This window comes from Vicugna pacos, chromosome 23, assembly GCF_048564905.1.
Source record: "Vicugna pacos chromosome 23, VicPac4, whole genome shotgun sequence".
NCBI classification, from domain to species: domain Eukaryota; kingdom Metazoa; phylum Chordata; class Mammalia; order Artiodactyla; family Camelidae; genus Vicugna; species Vicugna pacos.
Window position 1 is genome coordinate 5673598 of NC_133009.1, and position 18874 is coordinate 5692471.

The 18874-nt window shown below is 36.3% G+C and overlaps 1 protein-coding gene across 2 annotated transcripts in view; it reads left to right on the forward strand.

The window, feature by feature from the left end:
- The first annotated feature begins 6930 nt into the window (after positions 1-6930).
- Positions 6931-18874, forward strand: part of RBBP5 (RB binding protein 5, histone lysine methyltransferase complex subunit) — a 32811-nt gene continuing 20867 nt past the window's right edge. For both annotated transcript variants that reach the window (XM_006215487.4, XM_006215488.4), the window contains exons 1-3: positions 6931-7077; positions 16515-16540; positions 17393-17565. In XM_006215487.4, coding sequence (XP_006215549.1) covers positions 7059-7077; positions 16515-16540; positions 17393-17565 — 218 coding nt within the window. In that variant the 5' untranslated portion in view covers positions 6931-7058. The remainder of the gene's footprint in view (positions 7078-16514; positions 16541-17392; positions 17566-18874) is intronic.

Genomic DNA, 18874 nt, shown 5'->3' on the forward strand with positions numbered 1-18874 from the left:
TTTTCTTTCTTAGCTCTACCTTTGAAGTCTGTAATTGCTGACAATAAGCACAGATTGTGGTCAAAAGTACATTTCCTGATGCCTCAAGTAATTTAAAAGGATAGAAATTATTTCACACATTTTTTCTGACCACAGCGCCATGAAACTAGAAATCAACCACAGAAAGAGAAATGAAGGAAAAAAATGACTGCATGGAGACTAAACAACATGCTACTAAAAAACCAACAGGTTAATGATGAAATCAAAGAAGGAATTAAAAAAAAAACACCTTGAGACAAATGACAATGAAAACACAACCCCACAAAAATCTATGGGATGTAGCAAAAACAGATCTAGGAAGGAAGTTCATAGCAATACAGGCCTTCCTCTAAAAACAAGGAAAACCTCAAATAAACAACCTAACCTACCACGTAAAAGAACTAGAAAAAGAACAAACAAAACTTAAAGTCAGCAGAAGGAAGTAAATAATAAAGATCAGGGAGAAAATAAACAAAATAGAGATTTTTAAAAATGGAAAAAAATCAATAAAACCAAGTGCTGGGGTTTGAAAGAGTAAACAAAATTGACAAACTTCTGGCCAGGATCACCAAGAAGAAAAGAGAAAGGACACAAATAAATAAAATAAGAAATGAAAGAAGAGAAAGTACAACCATACCACACAAATACAAAAAACCATAGGAGAATGCTATGAACAATCATATGCCAACAAATTGGACAACCTAGAAGAAATGGACAAATTTCTGGAAACATACAGTCCAGCAAAACTGAATCAAGAAGAAATAGATAATTTGTAGAAATGAAATAGAATCTGTAATTTAAAAAAACTCCCTGCAGACAAAAGTTCAGGACCAGATGGCTTCACTGGGAAATTCTACCAAACATACAAAGAAGAAATTATGCTGATCCTTTTCAAATTCTTCCAAAAGATTGAAGAGGAGTGAACACTCCTAAACTCATTTTAAGAAGCCATCATCACCCTGTTACCAAAACCAGACAAAGACACTACCAAAAAAAGAAAATCACAGGCCAGTATCTTTGATAAATATAGATGAAAAATTCTGAACTATCAGAAAACTGAATCCAACAACATATAAAAAAGATCATATACTATGATCAAGTAGGATTCATGTCAAGGTCACAAGGATAGTTCAATGTACGTGAATCAATCAATGTGATGCACTGCATCAACAAGAGACAGGACAAAACCCACATGATCATCTCAACAGATGCAGAAAAAGTATTTGATAAAATTCAATATCCATTCATGATAAAAACTCTTACCAGAGTGGGTGTACAGGGAACATATCTCAACATAATAAAAGCTATTTAAGACAAACTCACAGCCAACATAATACTCAACAGTGAAAAGTTGAAACCCTTCCCACTAAAATCTGGAACAAGACAAGGATGCCCACTCTCAACACTTCTATTTAATACAGTCTTGGAAGTTCTAGCTGTAGCAATCAGACAAGAAAAAGAAATAAAAGGGATCCAAATTGGAAGGAAAGAGATAAAATTGTCATTAAATACAGATGACATCATACTATATGTAGAAAACTCTGATGACTCAATACAAAAACTACTAAAGCTGATAAATGAATTCAGTAAGGTACCAGGATACAAGATTAATATCAGAAGTCTCTTGCATTTCTTTACACTAACAATGAAATATCAGAAAAGTAAAAAAAAAAAAACAACAACACTTTTAAAACTGCATCAAAAACAAACAAACAAACAACAAAAAACAACCCTTGGGAATAAACCTGACCAAGGAAGTGAAAGACATACACTGAGAACATTGACAAAGGAAATTAAAAATGATTTAAAGAATTAGAAAGATCCCATGCTCTTGGACTGGAAGAATTAATATTGTTAAAAAGGCCATACTACCCAAAGCAATCTACAGATTAATGGGATCCCTATCAAATTACCCAGGACATTTTTCACAGAACTAAAAGAAATAATCCTAAAATTTATGTGGAATCACAAAAGACCAAGAATTGCCAACGCAGTACTGAAGAAAAAGAATAAAGCTCTAGGCATAACCCTTCCAGATTTCAGACAGTACTACAAAGCTACAGTAATCAAAAAAGCATGGTATTGGCACAAAAACAGCCATATGGGTCAATGGAACAGAATATAGAGCCCAGGAATAAACCCACACATCTACAGTTAATTAATCTTTAACAAAGGAGGCAAGAATATACAATGGAGAAATGACAACCTCTTTAGCAAGTGTGTTGGGAAAGCTGGACAGCCGCATGTAAATCAGCAGTTAGAACACTCCCTCACACCATACACAAAAATAGACTCAAAATGGCTTAAAGACTTAAACATAAGACAGGACACCATAAATCTCCTGGTAGAAAACACAGGCAAAACATTCTCTGACATAAATAGCAATGATCTCCTAGGTCAGTCTACCAAAAGCAAAAATAAACCAGTGGGGCCTAATTAAACTTATAAGCTTTTGCACAACAAAGGATACCATAAACAAAATGAAAAGACAACGTACGGAATGGGAGAAAATATTTGCAAATGATGACAAGGCTTAACTTCCAGAATATAAAAACAGCTCATACGACTCAATAATAAAAAAACAAATAACTCAATCAAAAATGAGCAGAAGACCTAAACAGGCATTTCTCCAATGAAGACATAAAGATAGCCAATAGACACATGAAAATATGCTCAATATCACTAATTATCAGAGAAATGCAAATCAAAACTACACTGAGGTTTTATTGTACACTGGTCAAAATGGCCATCATTAAGAAGTCCACAAACAATAAATGCTGGAGAGGGTGTGGAGAAAAGGGAACCCTCCTACACTGTTGGTAGGAATCTAATTTGGTGCAGCCACTTTGGAGAACAGTATGGAGATTCCTCTAAAAAACTAACAATAGACTTATATGATCCAGCAATCCCATTCCTGGGCATATATCTGGAGAAAACTCTAACTGGAAAAAACACATGTACCCCAATGTTCATAGCAGCACTACTTACAACAGCCAAGACATGAAAACAACCTAAATGTCCATTGACAGAAGACTGGATAAAGAAGATGTGAGATAGGTAGAGATATATATATATATATATATATATATATTTATTTATATATATAGGAATACTATTCAGCCATAAAAAGAATGAAATAATACCATATGCAGCAACATGGATGGACCCAGAGATTATTATACTAAGTGAAGTAAGTCAGAGAAAGACAAATAGCATATGATACCACTTATATATGAAACCTTAACAAATGGTACAAATGAACTTATTCACAAAACAGAAATAGACTCACAGACATAAACTTATAGTTACCAGTGGAGAAAGAAAGAGGGAGGGATAAATTAGGAGTTCAGGATTTTCAGATACTAACTACTATATGTAAAATAGATAAACAACAAGGTCCTACTGTATGGCACAGGGAACTATATTCAATATCTTATAATAACCTATAATGATAAAGAATATGAAAAAGGATATATATGTATAACTGAATCAATATGCTGTACACCAGAAACTAAGACAACATTGTAAATCAATTACACTTCAATTAAAAAAAAAGAGTATATTTCCTGAGAAAGTCTTCACTCTCTGTCTCAGCCAATAATTTGGGTGGCAACCCAATCCTTGTACTACAGCAGTGGTTCTCAACCTTGTCTGAGCACTAGAATCACTTAGGAGCATTTAAATGCACCAATGCCTAGGAATGCTCTAGGTATACTGCAATTAATGTACTATCTCTGGGTGTTGGACCCAGGCACCTGTATTATTTGGAAGTGCCCCAGAAATCCCAGTGTGTGGCTAAAGTTGAGAACCACTGGTTATACCCTTGAAATGTTACAGTAATGTCCTGACCCACACCATATTCCTGTGACTTGAGCCAGCTGCCAGAGCATATCCTGGCTGACTGGGTGGTGCTCCACTCAGAGAATTTCTGATTTTTACCTAGAGAAGAGGTAAGTCCAGCTGGCCTAATTTCAAGAGGATCTGTAAAAGTCTTTAATGAGATGGAAGTTCAGCTGAGCTAAAAAAAAAAAGTTCTTTTTCAAAAAGAGGACACTAATGAACTCAACTACAAAACAGAATCAGACTCACAGACACAGTGAACAATCTTATGGTTACTGGGGGAAAGGGGGTGGAAAGGGATTAATTTGGGGGTTTGAGATTTGCAAATGTTAACCACTATATATAAAAATAGATAAAAAACAAATTTCTTCTGTATAGCACAAGGAACTATATTCAATATCTTATAACCTTTAATGAAAAAGAATATGAAAATTAATATATATGCATGACTAAGACGTTATGTTGTACACCAGAAATCGACACATTTTAACTGACTGTACTTCAATTAAAAAAGATACTCTTTTTCACATTGAATCTGAATGACAGGTACAAGTTGCTTCAGGCCAAGAAGGAAGAATATTAAATTTTTCTTTTTCTCCTTCAAAACACAAAATCTGGGTAACTTCCTTTGTAGTTGGTGGTATTAACAAGACTTTGTAAGGCAAAGTCTACCAATCATATTGTTTTCCAACAAATCAAAGATACCACGAGTCACAAGACATATAGTTATCTTAGTTATTCTTAGCACTAAGAAAAAACCCGACTACTAAATAATTATGAGATATAATCAAACGTAAGATAAATTCCTATTTCAGAGATTTTTTAATGTGGAAAAGTGTACATATTAGAATTGATGAAATACAGTAGATCTTCAGCCTAGACTTCTTTGACCTCCACATCTGTACGATCACCTAAATTTTTCACAGGCTCCTTAAACCTCACATGTCTCAGTAGGGTAGTCTTCAACTACCTCACAAAGCCATTTCTTTTCCTGCATTCTCTACTCTGGTAAATGGAGCCGCCCAGACTAGAAACATGTAAGTCATACCAGCCTCTTGAATTTCTATTACTTCCTACATGCAAAAGGTCTTTCCCATTTGGTCAGTTCTGTCTGGTACATTTCTCTTGAATGCACTGCCTTCTCTCTTTTTCCTCCACCGTGGCTTTGAGTTATGTCTTCCTCATTTCTGCAAGATTACTAAGTAAATCTGCTGCTTTCCAACCCTCTAACCAATCCCTACTCCACACTGTCCTGTTTTTCTTTCTTAAACATCAATCTGATCATGATTTCTTGCTTAAAAATCCTACAAGATGAATACCCCCTCCAAAAAATACAAAAAGGCTACGAATAGGTCACCTCACAGAAGATAAAAAATATACATTTATACATGTGAAAAGTTGTTCATCCTCATTATGAAATAAATGTAATAATGACTTTTTTTTTAACCTGCCCAATTGGCAGGCTTTGAGAGAACTGATAATAACAAATGATTACAAGAGTGTGCAGAAATACTCCTTTACACCACTGGTGATAGTACAACATTTTGGCAACGTTTTGGATATGGAAAGGAATGCAAACTACCCGCTAAAAACCAAAATTCAACTGAGTAAATTTGGAGATCTAATTGGCATTATTAACTGATTCATGAATCCAGCAGCATCTCATCCAGAGAACCGAAGGGCACTCTGAGGGACTGTATAAAATGGAAGCTTTTTTTAGGAAGAAGGGTAAGCTAACGGAGCTATTAGCACAAGAAAAGAAAGGGTTATTTTAGACCAAGACACCTTCTTTTGGGGAGGAAGGGAATGGCAAGGGTTTTATCATGCATATTGTCCCTCGGGGAGGGTGGGGGAGGGGAGGTGGAGACATGATAGATTACCTCATTGGTGTGGATGAGAAAATTCCAGAGTAGCCAATCAAGATTACATTTCTCGTGAAAGTTGAAACTGCAATTAGGTCAGGTATTAAGTCTAGATTTGATATCACGGGCTTTAGCACAAGTGACACCATTTGGGACCTGTGGTTTTCTCTTTAACGTGCCTAATGTCTCATAGCCTCAATTAATGCACTCGGTCAAAAGGGGCTAAAACTACCCTAATGGTCTCAAGAAAGTGAGATAATTTAGGAGAAAGCAATAATAGCTAACATTGACTCAGCATTTGCTTCCTAAATGTTTCATATGCATTAACTCCTTTAATCTTCACAATAAACCTGTAAGTACTATCCCTATTTTACATATAAGAAAACTGAGGCACAGAGGATAAAATATTGCCCAAGAGGTGAAGTTAGTATGGACTGGAGCTGGGATTACTGACCTTAAATCTACGTAAGGGGATCTAGCTCCAATCCTAATTTTTGCAGCCAGCCTATGCCCACTTTTCCTTTTTGTGCTAGCCCACAGCATCCACAGTTAAAACCTGTTTATATAGAATTGGCCTTCTCCAGTTGCTTTGGTATCTCATCACAGTTCTGTCTGATTGAGCTCCAGGGAACTCAGCCACGTCTCATACCAATTCGTCTTCAGTGTCCTGGTCAACGCTGAGCACACAGTAAATCCTTAGATAAACGCTATCGTACATTTTTGTGGGATCGATGGCATACCTTCACAAATATGAAGTAAGCTTCACGAGACTGAGACGGATACTCGGTAACTAGCCTAAGTACAGGGTGAGTACCGCCTTGGCGACAACTGTACTCCACACGCAAGCTCTGGGGCCAACCCTTCCCGCTCGGCTGCTTCAGCGGGACTCAGCCGGAACCTTTCCTGCGGCATCTGAGGCAGCCCGCCGGGACAGCGCTGCTCAACACACAACACGGGAGGGACTAGTAGTCTAACTAGATGCCTAAACTCTCTAGCTCGCTTACATGATCCGAGAGGAAATAGCCTCAAAATTCTTGTGCTTTCTAAAGAACTGAGTGACGATAGCATTTTTATCCCTTAAAAAATATAATAGTGAAGTGGCTTCGAGGGAGTTTGTTCTTCTTTTTGGTTAGGCATATCTGTGGACAGCCCACTGGAAACGCACAAGGAAGGCGGGGGGAAGAAAGCGGAAGCCGCGGGGTCTTCTAAACCAGAAAGTCTCCGGAGCTTGCGCCAGGCTATTTGCGGCGCCCCCCAACTTAAGACGCAGGCTTCGGAAGCGGCGGGGGAGAACGTGTTGTTGCTGGAGCTGAGACCAGGCGTCCAGAGTCCTCAGGGATGAACCTCGAGTTGCTGGGTGAGGAGGACTATGACTGCGTCTTAGAGAACCCTTTGATCCTGGAAAGGAGGGAACCCGGGCCGAGGGGACTCGGGCTGCAACATAGGGACACAGTTCTGCGATGGATCTTTGGGCGCCTAGATGTGGAGCAGCAGCAGGAGGAGAAAGCCTAGCTTCTGCCGGAGCGGAATGCATTGCCTTTCCCGAGGCCACTTTGCAGTAAAGGTGTGGAGCGATAGGGATAGATAGTCTGTGACTTAGTTTCGATGACCAGGATCACAGGTGCTGGAGTAGCCCGAAGCAGGTAGGACCAGAGTTATTGGAGAAGGAATCTGGGAAAATGAGGCTTGAGGTAAAGCTTTGAGCACTTGTCAGGGTTTGGGGTTCCTGAACAGGTTAAATGTTTTTGTAGAAACACGGGGTGCCCGAGGAGGGGAACATTATCTTCTAGTAGACATCCTTCATTGAATAAATGAAAAAAGGCTCAGAGCGACTGACTTGAAGGCGCTAAGCAAGGAAATGGTATAATTGGCACAGAAATCGATTTATCTTGACTTTATGTTTAAGGTCTAACTACCAGGGATGCTGTGTAAAACACTGAGGGGGTGAATTACAAAGCAGTTGGCTTTTGTCACCCTCTCTTTGACTCATTTCCTCCTCACTCTTTACTCAAGTTGTTTATAAAGTTTAGGTTCTTCTGGGTTTTCATTAGGTGATGCTTAGCGTTGTAGCTTAGGGATGTCTGAAGTTTTTCAAGAACTCCTAAGCGACTTGTGAGCTTCCATGGTTATGTTTCTCTTAAAAAAATAAAATTCGTAAGATATACTGGTTGTCCAAAGGACTACAAAGCTATTTAAGGAATGGCCTTTACCTTGAAGGAGCTTTTGGTTAAGCATGGAGAATAAGGTGATTGTGTAAATAGCCATAATATATTGCAGAACATAGGCCGGCCTTTAAGAGTCTTTACTAAGTGCTAAGGACATTTAGAAGAGGGAGTGAATATCTTTCAGGCAGGGGGAAAAAGGTAATCGAGAAAAGCAAACAAAACCTGTGGAGGATTTGGAGTTTTGAGTGGGTATTGAAGATTGATAAATTATTGACAGACTCAAGTGTGAAGACATTGGGAAGAGTGCTTATTAGTCATATGTTTGAGTTAAGACATCAGTGAGAGGACTCCTAAAGATATTTTCCTGCTTTGCCAGATTGTGGGTACTGGGAATAAAGAGAAGGCCAAGAGATGGGTTTGGTGTCGTCCATTTTGTGGAAGCTCTTGAATGCCCAGCTGAAAAGTTGTGCTTTTTAAGGAAAGTAAGACAGACCCACTGAAGGGTTTTGACCTGATAAGTAACTCTGTCAGAGTCTTTTTTAAAAAAAAGTTTATCTGATAACAGTGTGTTGTTGAGTCTTAGAGGTTGTGAAACCAGTTTGGAGGACCAGAGTAGATGAGTGATAAAGAAGGTGTGAGCTGGAAAATGGAAAGAAAAGACACGGAGAAGTTAGAGTTGACACAGTTTGAAAATTGCAGGTGGTGGTGGTGTTGAGGAAAAGAGTGAAGTGAAAAATCGTGGAAACCAATAGTGGTGCTATTCATAAACATTTAAGGATTTTTGGAAAGATAGTTACATTGGGTATGTTGAATATGGATCTGGGGTTTCAGAAGATAGGTTTGGATTTGTGAGAGAGATTTGTCATTCTCCTACAGGTGGGCTGATCAAAACCTTGTTAGTAGATGATAAGACTAAAGGAGAAAGTGGGAGGGCAAGGAAAGAAATCTGCTGAGGACAGAATCTTGGCCAGTCATCTATATTTAGGGGATAAGAGGAAGAAAAATGATAATATATCAACTAACAGTTATACGGTACTTACTATGAGCTAGGCATATCTCCAAGTGCTTTTCATATATTTATCAATGTGGAGATAGAAAACAATACAGGTTGATATGGTATCTTCCATAGAAGCAGGTGTAGAGCAGTTGAGGCCACGAGCTGAGAAAGGGCTTCTCTGTTTAGTTCTTAGGCAACTTGCAGCTGCTTAACTTGAACAGAAGCCAAATTACAATGATTTTAGGAAGATGTGGGAGACAATGGAGGCAATTTTTTAAAGTTATTTTAAAAAACTTGAAGATAGAGGAAAGGTGATAGACAGGCTAGTACCTTGAAAGAGATAGCAGAGTCCTGGGAAGGATTTTTCTTGAATGATACAGAAGATTCATGAGGGTAAAACTTAGGAAGAAATATTTAGCATTGGAAGGTTAGATAATTTAAAAGAAGGCTGGGTGAGTCCAAAAGATAACAAATCGCTATGGGAATGACTCTGAGTCTTAAAGCGAGAAAGCTAATTATTGCAGATTAAAAAGGAGAAAGGAACAGAAGTGATGTGATTGTGGGAACACACTGAAGCATATCTGAATATGGATAAAGGAAAGGAATGAAAATGTTCTTAATATGGAGCTCAAGATGCTTTATAACTTCTTTACCCACTTTCTGAGCCTTTACTGTGTATCAGGCAGTATGCACTGGAGAGACAAAGTTAAATAAGAATTTTTCAAACTTATTTTTACTACAACTCATAGTAAGAAATATGTTTTCTATCACAACCCATTATATATATATACACATATATAACTAAATTATTCAAACTGAAACTTAATCTTTATACTCAGTGTCCTCTGATATCTTCTGATCTGTTAACACAAACTTGTGGTTCACTGAATGATTTAGCCATTTGCCATGGAGTGGGTCCTACTGTTTGAGAAACACTGGAATAAGATACAGCTTTTGCCCTGGATAAATACATAGAACTAGGAGGAGAGGGGCATAAGCAGCTATATAATATGGAACCACAATAAATGAGTGCATTATGGGAGTCCAGCTGAAAGAGCAGTTAATTCTGCATTGTTGGGGTGGGCAGTAGAATTGGGGGATGACTTTATAGAGGAATTGCCATTTAACCCAGACAGAAAAGATGGAGTAGGATTTTTCCAGAGGGACAAATGGAGGTAATTACCAGTGCAGAGAACACTAGGGGCAGACGTTCTCAGGTATGAACGTGCGATATATGTTCAGGAAATGGTCAGTAGTTAACAGCTGGTGCTTAAGGTGGATTATGCAAGGTTCTATACTAGGTGCTAATGGGGAGTTAGTCAAAGATAAAATGGAAAATACTGATTGGGGCCAGATTAAAATTGCTTTTTAAATTTATTCTTAGCGTTGAGCACATTGTTTACCTAGGGAGATTTTCGAGCAGGTAAGTGACATGATGAGATTGGAGGTTTAGAAAGTTGGCTGTAGCAGCTTTGTTAAGGATTGATGAGGGAGGCAAGACTGGAGCCAAGGAAATGTAGTGATTACAGTAGTGATGGTGTCAGATTGGGGTGGGGTGAGATCAGTTAATTAGCCACCTGCAAGTTGCATTTCTCAAAAAAGAAATGCCACTGACTGTGTTATCACCTGTTAGACTAAGGAAGCAGAATGGAAACTGCTACTTTGAATTTAACTGTTACATCAGGGAGGAATTGGTTGACAAGTAGAAAATACTTCCACTGGGAGCAAAGGACCATGAAATTTTAGAGCTCATGGTAACCAAGTCTTTAAGGAGGTGGATGTTCAGCAATTTAAAGAATAGATATTATTTCATGTCATGAGACTGGGAGAAAAAAAGCTTGAAAGGCTTAGGAAAGCTAAAAGGCAGTTTGGAGAAAGGATCCTAATTGGAAAAAAAAGGAGGAGGCCCCCAAAGGAACTGGTGTGAATTTACCGAAAGCAGTCTAAACTGAGAGTCTGAAAAGGCATGTACAAAAGGAGGGCACGTTGCTGAAGGTGAACATATGAGGGTCGCTCAAGCTTTTAAGAATGGTGTCAGGAAAACTAAAGTGATTGAAGGCCAAGATGGTAAAAATAAGGCAACAAGGAAGTTTTTTTTTTCAACGTTGGAGTGTGAAGAGCAAAGATGTTTCCTGCTTGGGCTGGTTGTAACACCAAAATCATTCATTCAACATTCAACCAGTATCTATCTTTTGTGGGCATAGGGGAAGTGGAATGCTTAACTTCTTATTTTTCTTTTCTCTTCTCTGAGAAAAAGGATGGTTTCTTTTGAATAAATAAAGTGATCATTGGTTGTTGCCAAGATCCATGGGTAGAGATTTTAGGTTGGTCACTTAGCTCACCTTTGTTGGTTGAATTATATTCCTTGGCCCTGAAGTAGCTTGCAAGTGAAGTGATGTCGGTGATCTTCAAGATTTGGGAAGAGAAAAGAAGACATGCTAAAAGAAAGGAGGTGGGCAAAATTTTGACTGTTTAATGAAGGGCAGGTGTGTTTTGCAAATCATAAACTAGGAACCTTGAGGTCAAATTTGGGCAAGATTATAATCTTTTTTTAGTGTAGTTATAGTTAGAGTATCATTTCTTGGTCAAGTCCCAGTTTTTCCAGTTTTTAACTGTCAGTTTGGGAAGTGACTTAACCTTTGATCCTGACGTTCTTTGTGAAATGGAGTATGCTAGTACTCACTTAATCATGAGCAGAGAGGACTGAATGAAACCTTAGTACAGAGTCTGACACACAAGCATTTGATAAGCAGTAGCTGTTGATGATAAATGCAGATTTGAGCACTTAAATGATAAACTAGCATAAGTTAAAGTCTAGAAAACTCATTAAAGTTCTTTAATTTCATGCTTTTCAAATGAACAAATATAGTATATATTTATCACAACAGTGGACTCAATACAAAAATATATACAGAAAAAATATCTTTTTCCCCTTCTCCAAGTGGTAACTGTCTGGGGTTTATTCTTTTAAACCTTTTTCTTGCTTATATGAATATAATTAAATTTGTTGAGGCTTTGTTTTTGCTTTTTACAGAAATAGAACTTTTTTATGAACATTTTTTGCAACTGACTTTCTTCTCTTAATGCTATGAGATACTACTGCTACACATTAGGACATAATAGATCTAACAATTTTTAATGCATTCATGTAGACAGACACTCATGATACCTAATTTTAACTATAAATGCTTTTTTAAAAAGTACTTTTTTCCTTGCTTCCTCCATTCTTTGTTGATAATCCCATAATCTCCTGCCATATTTTTCTCTATGCCTATACTTGTGTGTATATACACATGTTAACAAAAAATGAGATTATATTATATACATGTTGTGTTTTGCTTTTTTTCACTTAAATAACACCAATAAAAATTTCTCTTAGAGAATTAGTATAATTTATCAGTATTTGAATGCATCATAATTTATTCATCCATTCCACTAATAATGGGCATTTGTCTTGTTTCCAGTTTAGGGGGGGTTTCTTTCTTTTTTTTTTTTTTTTTTTTTTTTGCCACCAAGAACAATACTTTAAATCTCCTTGTGCTTATGTTCCATTGTTGTGTTTACATCTGTGGACATTAGATTTCCAGTTGTAGGCTTACTGAGATGAGGACTATGTATATTTTTGCTTTTAATAGATGGTGTCAGATTCCTTTCCCAAAAGGCTACAGCAATTGCCATTTTTATAGGCAATGTGTGAAAATACCCCTTTACCCACATTCCCCCCCAGCAGGTGTTCTCTGACTGTTGCTGTCTGATGGATGGAAGTGGCACCTCATTTTTAACTTGATCTACAATTTCTGACTCCAACTGAGTTCGGTGTTTTCCTTTGTTTAGAGGCCATCTGATTTTGTTCTGTGACTTGTCTGCTCATATTCTTTGTCTTTTCTTTTTGATTGTTTTTCCTTATCAATGTATAAACTTGCTTTATAGTATAGCTAGCAACCCTTATCCATCATCTGCATTGCAAATTTTTTTCTAAACCTTTTGACTGTTTATGGGAACTTTTGCTGTGCGAAATGTTCCAGTTTTTATTATAATAAAATATACTTCTCTTTTCTTTTGGTTTTCCTAACTTGGTTAAGGTCTTCCCCACCCTAGGTTATATGTGTGGCCGCCTAGATTTTCTTCTGAGATTTTCATTTTTAAAAATCATTAATTTACCTGAAGTTTATTTTTATACGTGATGTGAGAGAGGAATTGGAACTTTTTTCCTTTCAGATGGATAGTCAGTTGTCCATCTCTGTATATTAAGTAAATTTCCCACTAAATTGAAATGTCATCTTTATCATATATCAGCTGCCTTACAGTAGTACATTTAGAATTTTTTTTACATTTGTTTTTAATTCATCTGTAATTGCATAAAATTTATTTTTCTTTCTTTTTTTTTTTTTGGTGGGGAGATAATTAGGTTTATTTATTTATTTGTAAAGGAGGTACTGGGGATTGAACCCAGGACCTTGTACATGCTAAACATGCTTTCTACCACTTGAGCTATACCTGCCCCCCCAAATTTATTAATTTCTGGAGAAAGCCACTAAGCTTTCCCATCCCAGAATGTAGATTGTTTTTTCTTTTTTCACTTACTCAGATTTAATGGCTGTAAGTAAAATTTTATATTTTCTTCTTCATACATGGCATGTGACTTTCTTATTACTTTTTTTCCTTAAATATTTATGTTTGTAGCCGTTGTGAATGGAGTTCTCCCCTTCATTGCAATTTCTAGATATTAATTGCTAATGTGGAGAAGAGCTATTAATTTTCAGACCACCTTGCCTTATATTTGTATTAATTTGTGTGGCTTCTTTTTTTAATTTCAATTTGCTTGCTTGCTTGCTTGATTGATTGGTGGGGGGGAGGTAATTAGGTTTATTTATTTATTCTTAGAGGAGGTACTGAGGATTGAACCCAGGACCTCATGCATGCTAAGCATGCGCTCTACCACTTGAGCTATACCCTCTCCCCCTTGGCTTTTTAAATTAGAATTTTTTGTGTTTTCTAGGTGTTCAGTGACATCAGCAAAAGAAAAATAGTTTTATCTTCTATATTCAATGTTGAAACCAGTTACTTTGTTTTCTTATTCCATTGGCTGGAATCTCCAAGAGAATATTAACTGAGAATGCTGATGTATCCCTTTCTAGTTGCTGATAATAACTGAAATGGTTTTAATATTTTACCTTTTGGAATGATACTATGTTTTTCTTTCCCTTAACGGAGGCTTTGGGGATTGAACCCAGGACCTCATGCACACCAAGCATGTACTCTACCATAGAGCTATACCCTCCGCCCTGAATTGTTTTCTTCTCAGAAATAGCTTGAATAAGTGGTAATTATCTGTGCCTTGAGGTTTAGGAGAAATTGCTTATAAAACCATATGAACCTGCTGTCTTTCTATTATTTTATTTTAATGGTAGATTTTTTTGAAGGATATTAACAAATGTCATTTACTTTTTTTTCTATATGTACATTTTTATTGAAGTAGAGTCATTGTACAGTGTTGTGTCAATTTCTGGCTTACAGCATAATGCTTCAGTCATATATGAACATATGTATATTCATTTTCTTACTCTTTTTTACCAAAAGTTACTACAAGATATTGAGTATACTTCCCTGTGCTATACAGTATGAACTCATTGTTTGTCTATTTTATATGTATTAATTAGTATCTGCAAATCTTGAACTCACAATTTATTCTTCCCACTCCCATCCCCCCAATGGTAGACCTTGAACGTTTCAATGTGTTCTTTATGCATTGACCCCGTCAAGGGTTTTTCTTCCGTAATCCGTTTTGGAAATAGTGAGCATTCTCCGAGGAAGTGGCCTTGTACTCCCATAACCCTGCTTGACAGCATTCTTGCTCAGGCTTTTCACTAAAGTGCCCCAAACGAGTTTAGTCTTTTCTATGTCACTTTCTTTTGTGTTCATTTAAACTCCTAATTGTAATCCTGTTAACTAGGATGACCCTCAAAAAAAGAGGAAAAAAGCACCCAAAACATAAAACAAAAATACAAAATCAGGGATAATCTGAGTTGAAGAGTGATCATACATTAAAATGGTCCCAGGATTCTAGATTCTCTCAGAATCTTAGGTGTGGCTTTCCCTTCTTCCAGCACAGCAGGTCACACTCTGCTCCTTCCAGAGTACTTTGTATTTTTCGGTTGTGTTTTTTTTGTTTGTTTTGTTTTTAATTTTTAAATGAATACTCTTTTTTGTTTGTTTCTCAGCCATGTGAATATAGATCTATATTATTGATTTGGGAAGATGTATAGGATGTATTATTAAAGAAGCAAGTCACATAATATTGTAGTATTTTATTTAGAAAACAGACCTTAAATATTTAAATGTTTGTATAAGCATATAGAAATACATGGGATTTATTACCTTGATGAGTGAGTTGCAGGGAGGAAACTATCATTTGTTAAATATACATTTCTGTATTACTGTATTACATGTATTACTTTGGTAACTTTTAAAAGTTTCCTTCAAAAAACGTATCTTGGTTTCAGCTTTTCATTTCATTCTTGTCCTTAATATTTGAATGTAATCAGACACTGAAGTCTGGTGCACATTAGATAAATCAAGATAATTGTCCCAGTTGGGCAATTATTTACCTTTGTTTTCATCTTTCTTTTAGTTTTTTTAACTTAAGGGCTTGTGTTTCTTTTGACAGTTTTAATGTGTTCACTCTTTAAATTTCTATGAATTTTTATAAAGGACAAAATGTAATAAAACTGGTTTTCAGACTTATTTTTAAAGCAGTAGATGTCTTTCTTAATTGAAGCATAGTTGATTTACAATATTATGTTAGTTTCAGGTGTACAATACAGTAATTCAGTGTTTTTATAGATTACACTCAATTTAAAGTTATGATAAAGTACTGGCTATGCTCCCTGTGCTGTGTATCTTTGTAGCTTATTTTATACATGGTAGTTTGTACCTCTTAACCCCTACCCCTGTTTTGCTCCTTTCCCCTCCCCTCTCTCCACTGGTAAACCACTAGTTAGTTTTCTGTGTCTGTGAGCTTGTTTCTGTTTTGTTACATTCTTTCATTTGTTTTATTTTTTAGATCCCACATGTAAGTGGTGACATATAGTATTTGTCTTTTCTCTGTCTGAGTTACTTCACTAAACATAACATGGTCCAACCATGTTGCAAATGGCAAATTTTCATTCTCTTTTATGGTTGAGAAATATTTCATTTTATATATATAAATATCCATTCATATATGCACATGCACACACATGTACACAAATACGGACATACACCACACACCCTACATCTTTGTCCAGTTGTCTGTTGATGGACCTTTAGGTTGCTTCCATAGCTTGGCTGTTGTAAATAATGCTGCTGTGAACATTGGGGTGCATATGTCTTTTTGAGTTAGTGTTTTCATTTTCCTCAAATGGAGTTTTCATTGTCTTCACTCAGGAGTGAAACTGCTGGAGATAATGAGAATAAAAGGCAAATACCATCTTAGTATGATAATGGAAATAGGGGTGACCTCATGGAGCCCCTGGAAGGGTGTCAGTACCCTGTCCGCACTTTGCAAACCCCCGCTGTACACCATTCTTGAGCTGTAGGTTTCCTGGTATGTTGCATATGTTCCATCAACTCTCTTTCTTTGCTTTGTTGCAGAGTCCTTTGGGCAGAATTATCCAGAGGTAAGAGTATATAGTATTGTTGTGATTTTAGGAATGTAGTAATTTGCTGGCTTTTATGTTTGAATGGCAACTACATTTTCATCTTTTTTTTTTGACAATAAAAGCATTACATGTGGTGATCGTTTACTGTTATAGTAAGGAACCAAATGTTTAATTTTGAGCGGGGCAGGGGGAAGTAGATAGGCAATATTAGCAGGAAATCTCACTATAATGTAAATTTTCAGTTCATTTCCCTTTAAATTAAAAAAACCCTTTGATTGAAGCATTTTTCACAGTACCATCACCTATGCATAGATTTTTTTCATGTGCTTTTACAGTTTTGATCAATGTTTTTACATAGCAGTAATCAACATGTATGCTATAAGTGTGCTTTACTTTTTTAAATGTAAAAATGTTTTGTAATACTTGGAATGTGTTTTAGTGTAGTCAGGAGTATTTTAAATGGCTTGATATTAATACAAAATAATTTATTTGATTTTCCTAGTCTTATATAGAGCTTTTGTTTTAGATTATTTTTCTTGGAATAAATTTCAAGAACTATGATTGCTTGGCCAATAGGATGACTCTTTTAATGAATCTTGTTTTATTTTGCCTAAATTGCCCTCAGAAGTGTTTGTATGAAGCTATCTTAATAACTTAAGGGATTGATCACATCTGTTGCAAAAATTCTCTGTTAGTTTTTGTAAATATTTCTTCAGTTTGGTTAGTTTAATAGGTATAAGAACACACAAACACACATAGAGATTATTTTGGTATACATCATAATTGAAATTCAAGAGAAGTATCATAGAGAACCTTTAAGAAATAATTTGGATACATGGGTATTATTCTTGTGTTCATTTTAATCTTTAGGAAGCTGATGGAACTTTGGATTGTATCAGCATGGCCCTGACTTGCACCTTTAACAGGTGGGGCACACTGCTTGCAGTTGGCTGTAATGATGGCCGAATTGTCATCTGGGATTTCTTGACAAGAGGCATTGCTAAAATAATTAGTGCGCACATCCACCCAGTCTGCTCTTTATGGTAAGGAATTTTAAAAGTTAATATGTTAAATATGAATTAAATTGGGGGGATAAATGGTGACTGTATAATTGCCAATCTCATTAGATATATTTTAATACTTAGAGTTTTAAATATTAATAACATAATTTCTCATACAGAGACCTTGAACCCATGCTGTCCTTGAACACCTTTGTGGGGAGAAATTCAGTGTAATATGGATCTGTATCAGGCTCTGATGGAAAACACTTCCATGCAGAAATGAGACATTTATAAATTACAGCTGTAGTGTATTTGTGATACTGACCTTTTATTTAGAATAAAAAAACCTTGATTAGAATATGAAGAAATCTTTCTAGTCCATTAAAATATTATGATGTATGTGAGATCATGAACATGGCCAGGCAGGGGAACTGAAAATGTGCTGTGATGAGCCTTTCTTATTCATGAAATGGCCTTGGTCAATCCGAGGGAAATAAACTCCCTATATAATGGGGGGAAAGAAGATTAAACACCCCAAACTGACAGCCAGAACCATATGGTTTGTTCTTGTTTTTGTTTTTGTTTTTTTTTATATCTGAGTCCAAGACATCATGATGTGGAAGTAAGAAGGAATTTATTGTGATACAGTCTTTGAAGCAGCACTTCTGGACCCTGGGCTTCTCCCTAATAACACAGTTGATTTAAGGAATTAAATAATATTCAAGGAAGAAAAAATCTTGGTTAGGAGGGCAACTTAAAAGTCAACAGGTCCAGCCTTGTCCAGGTTCTTGAATTCCAGCAATTTTAGTGATCACACACACACCTGTTCCTTTGCTGAATTGTAGTTACTAAGGTTTTCCATCAAATATATTGAGCAGCAATCTGATGTTATATAAATTACCATTGATTTCATTCTTATTTTATTTTGAGGCAGCCTTTACTTCTTTTAAATGAACTTGGGGCCAAATAAATGAACTTGGGGCCAAAAAAAGCACCTAATCAGACCTGGATTTATTAAGCTAACATACTTCCTTTTGTCTAAATACAAGCAGCAGTGGTATTCTAAAGCACTGAATTGAGACGAGGCCTGAATCTCAGTCTAGGTTTGGCCAGTAATAAACTGGCAGCTTTGGCCAAAATTTTTCTCTAATATGCAGAATGAGAGAACTGCCCTGGATAATTTCTTAGGTTCCTTCCAGGTCCTTTGCATTTTATTTCTTTTTCATTGTTGTGTTCTTGCAATAAAGATTCAAATAGATACATACATTTTCACACAGCTTTGTTAAGATATATATATATTTTATATATATATAAAATTCTTATACTATAAAATCCACCCAGTTCAAATGTT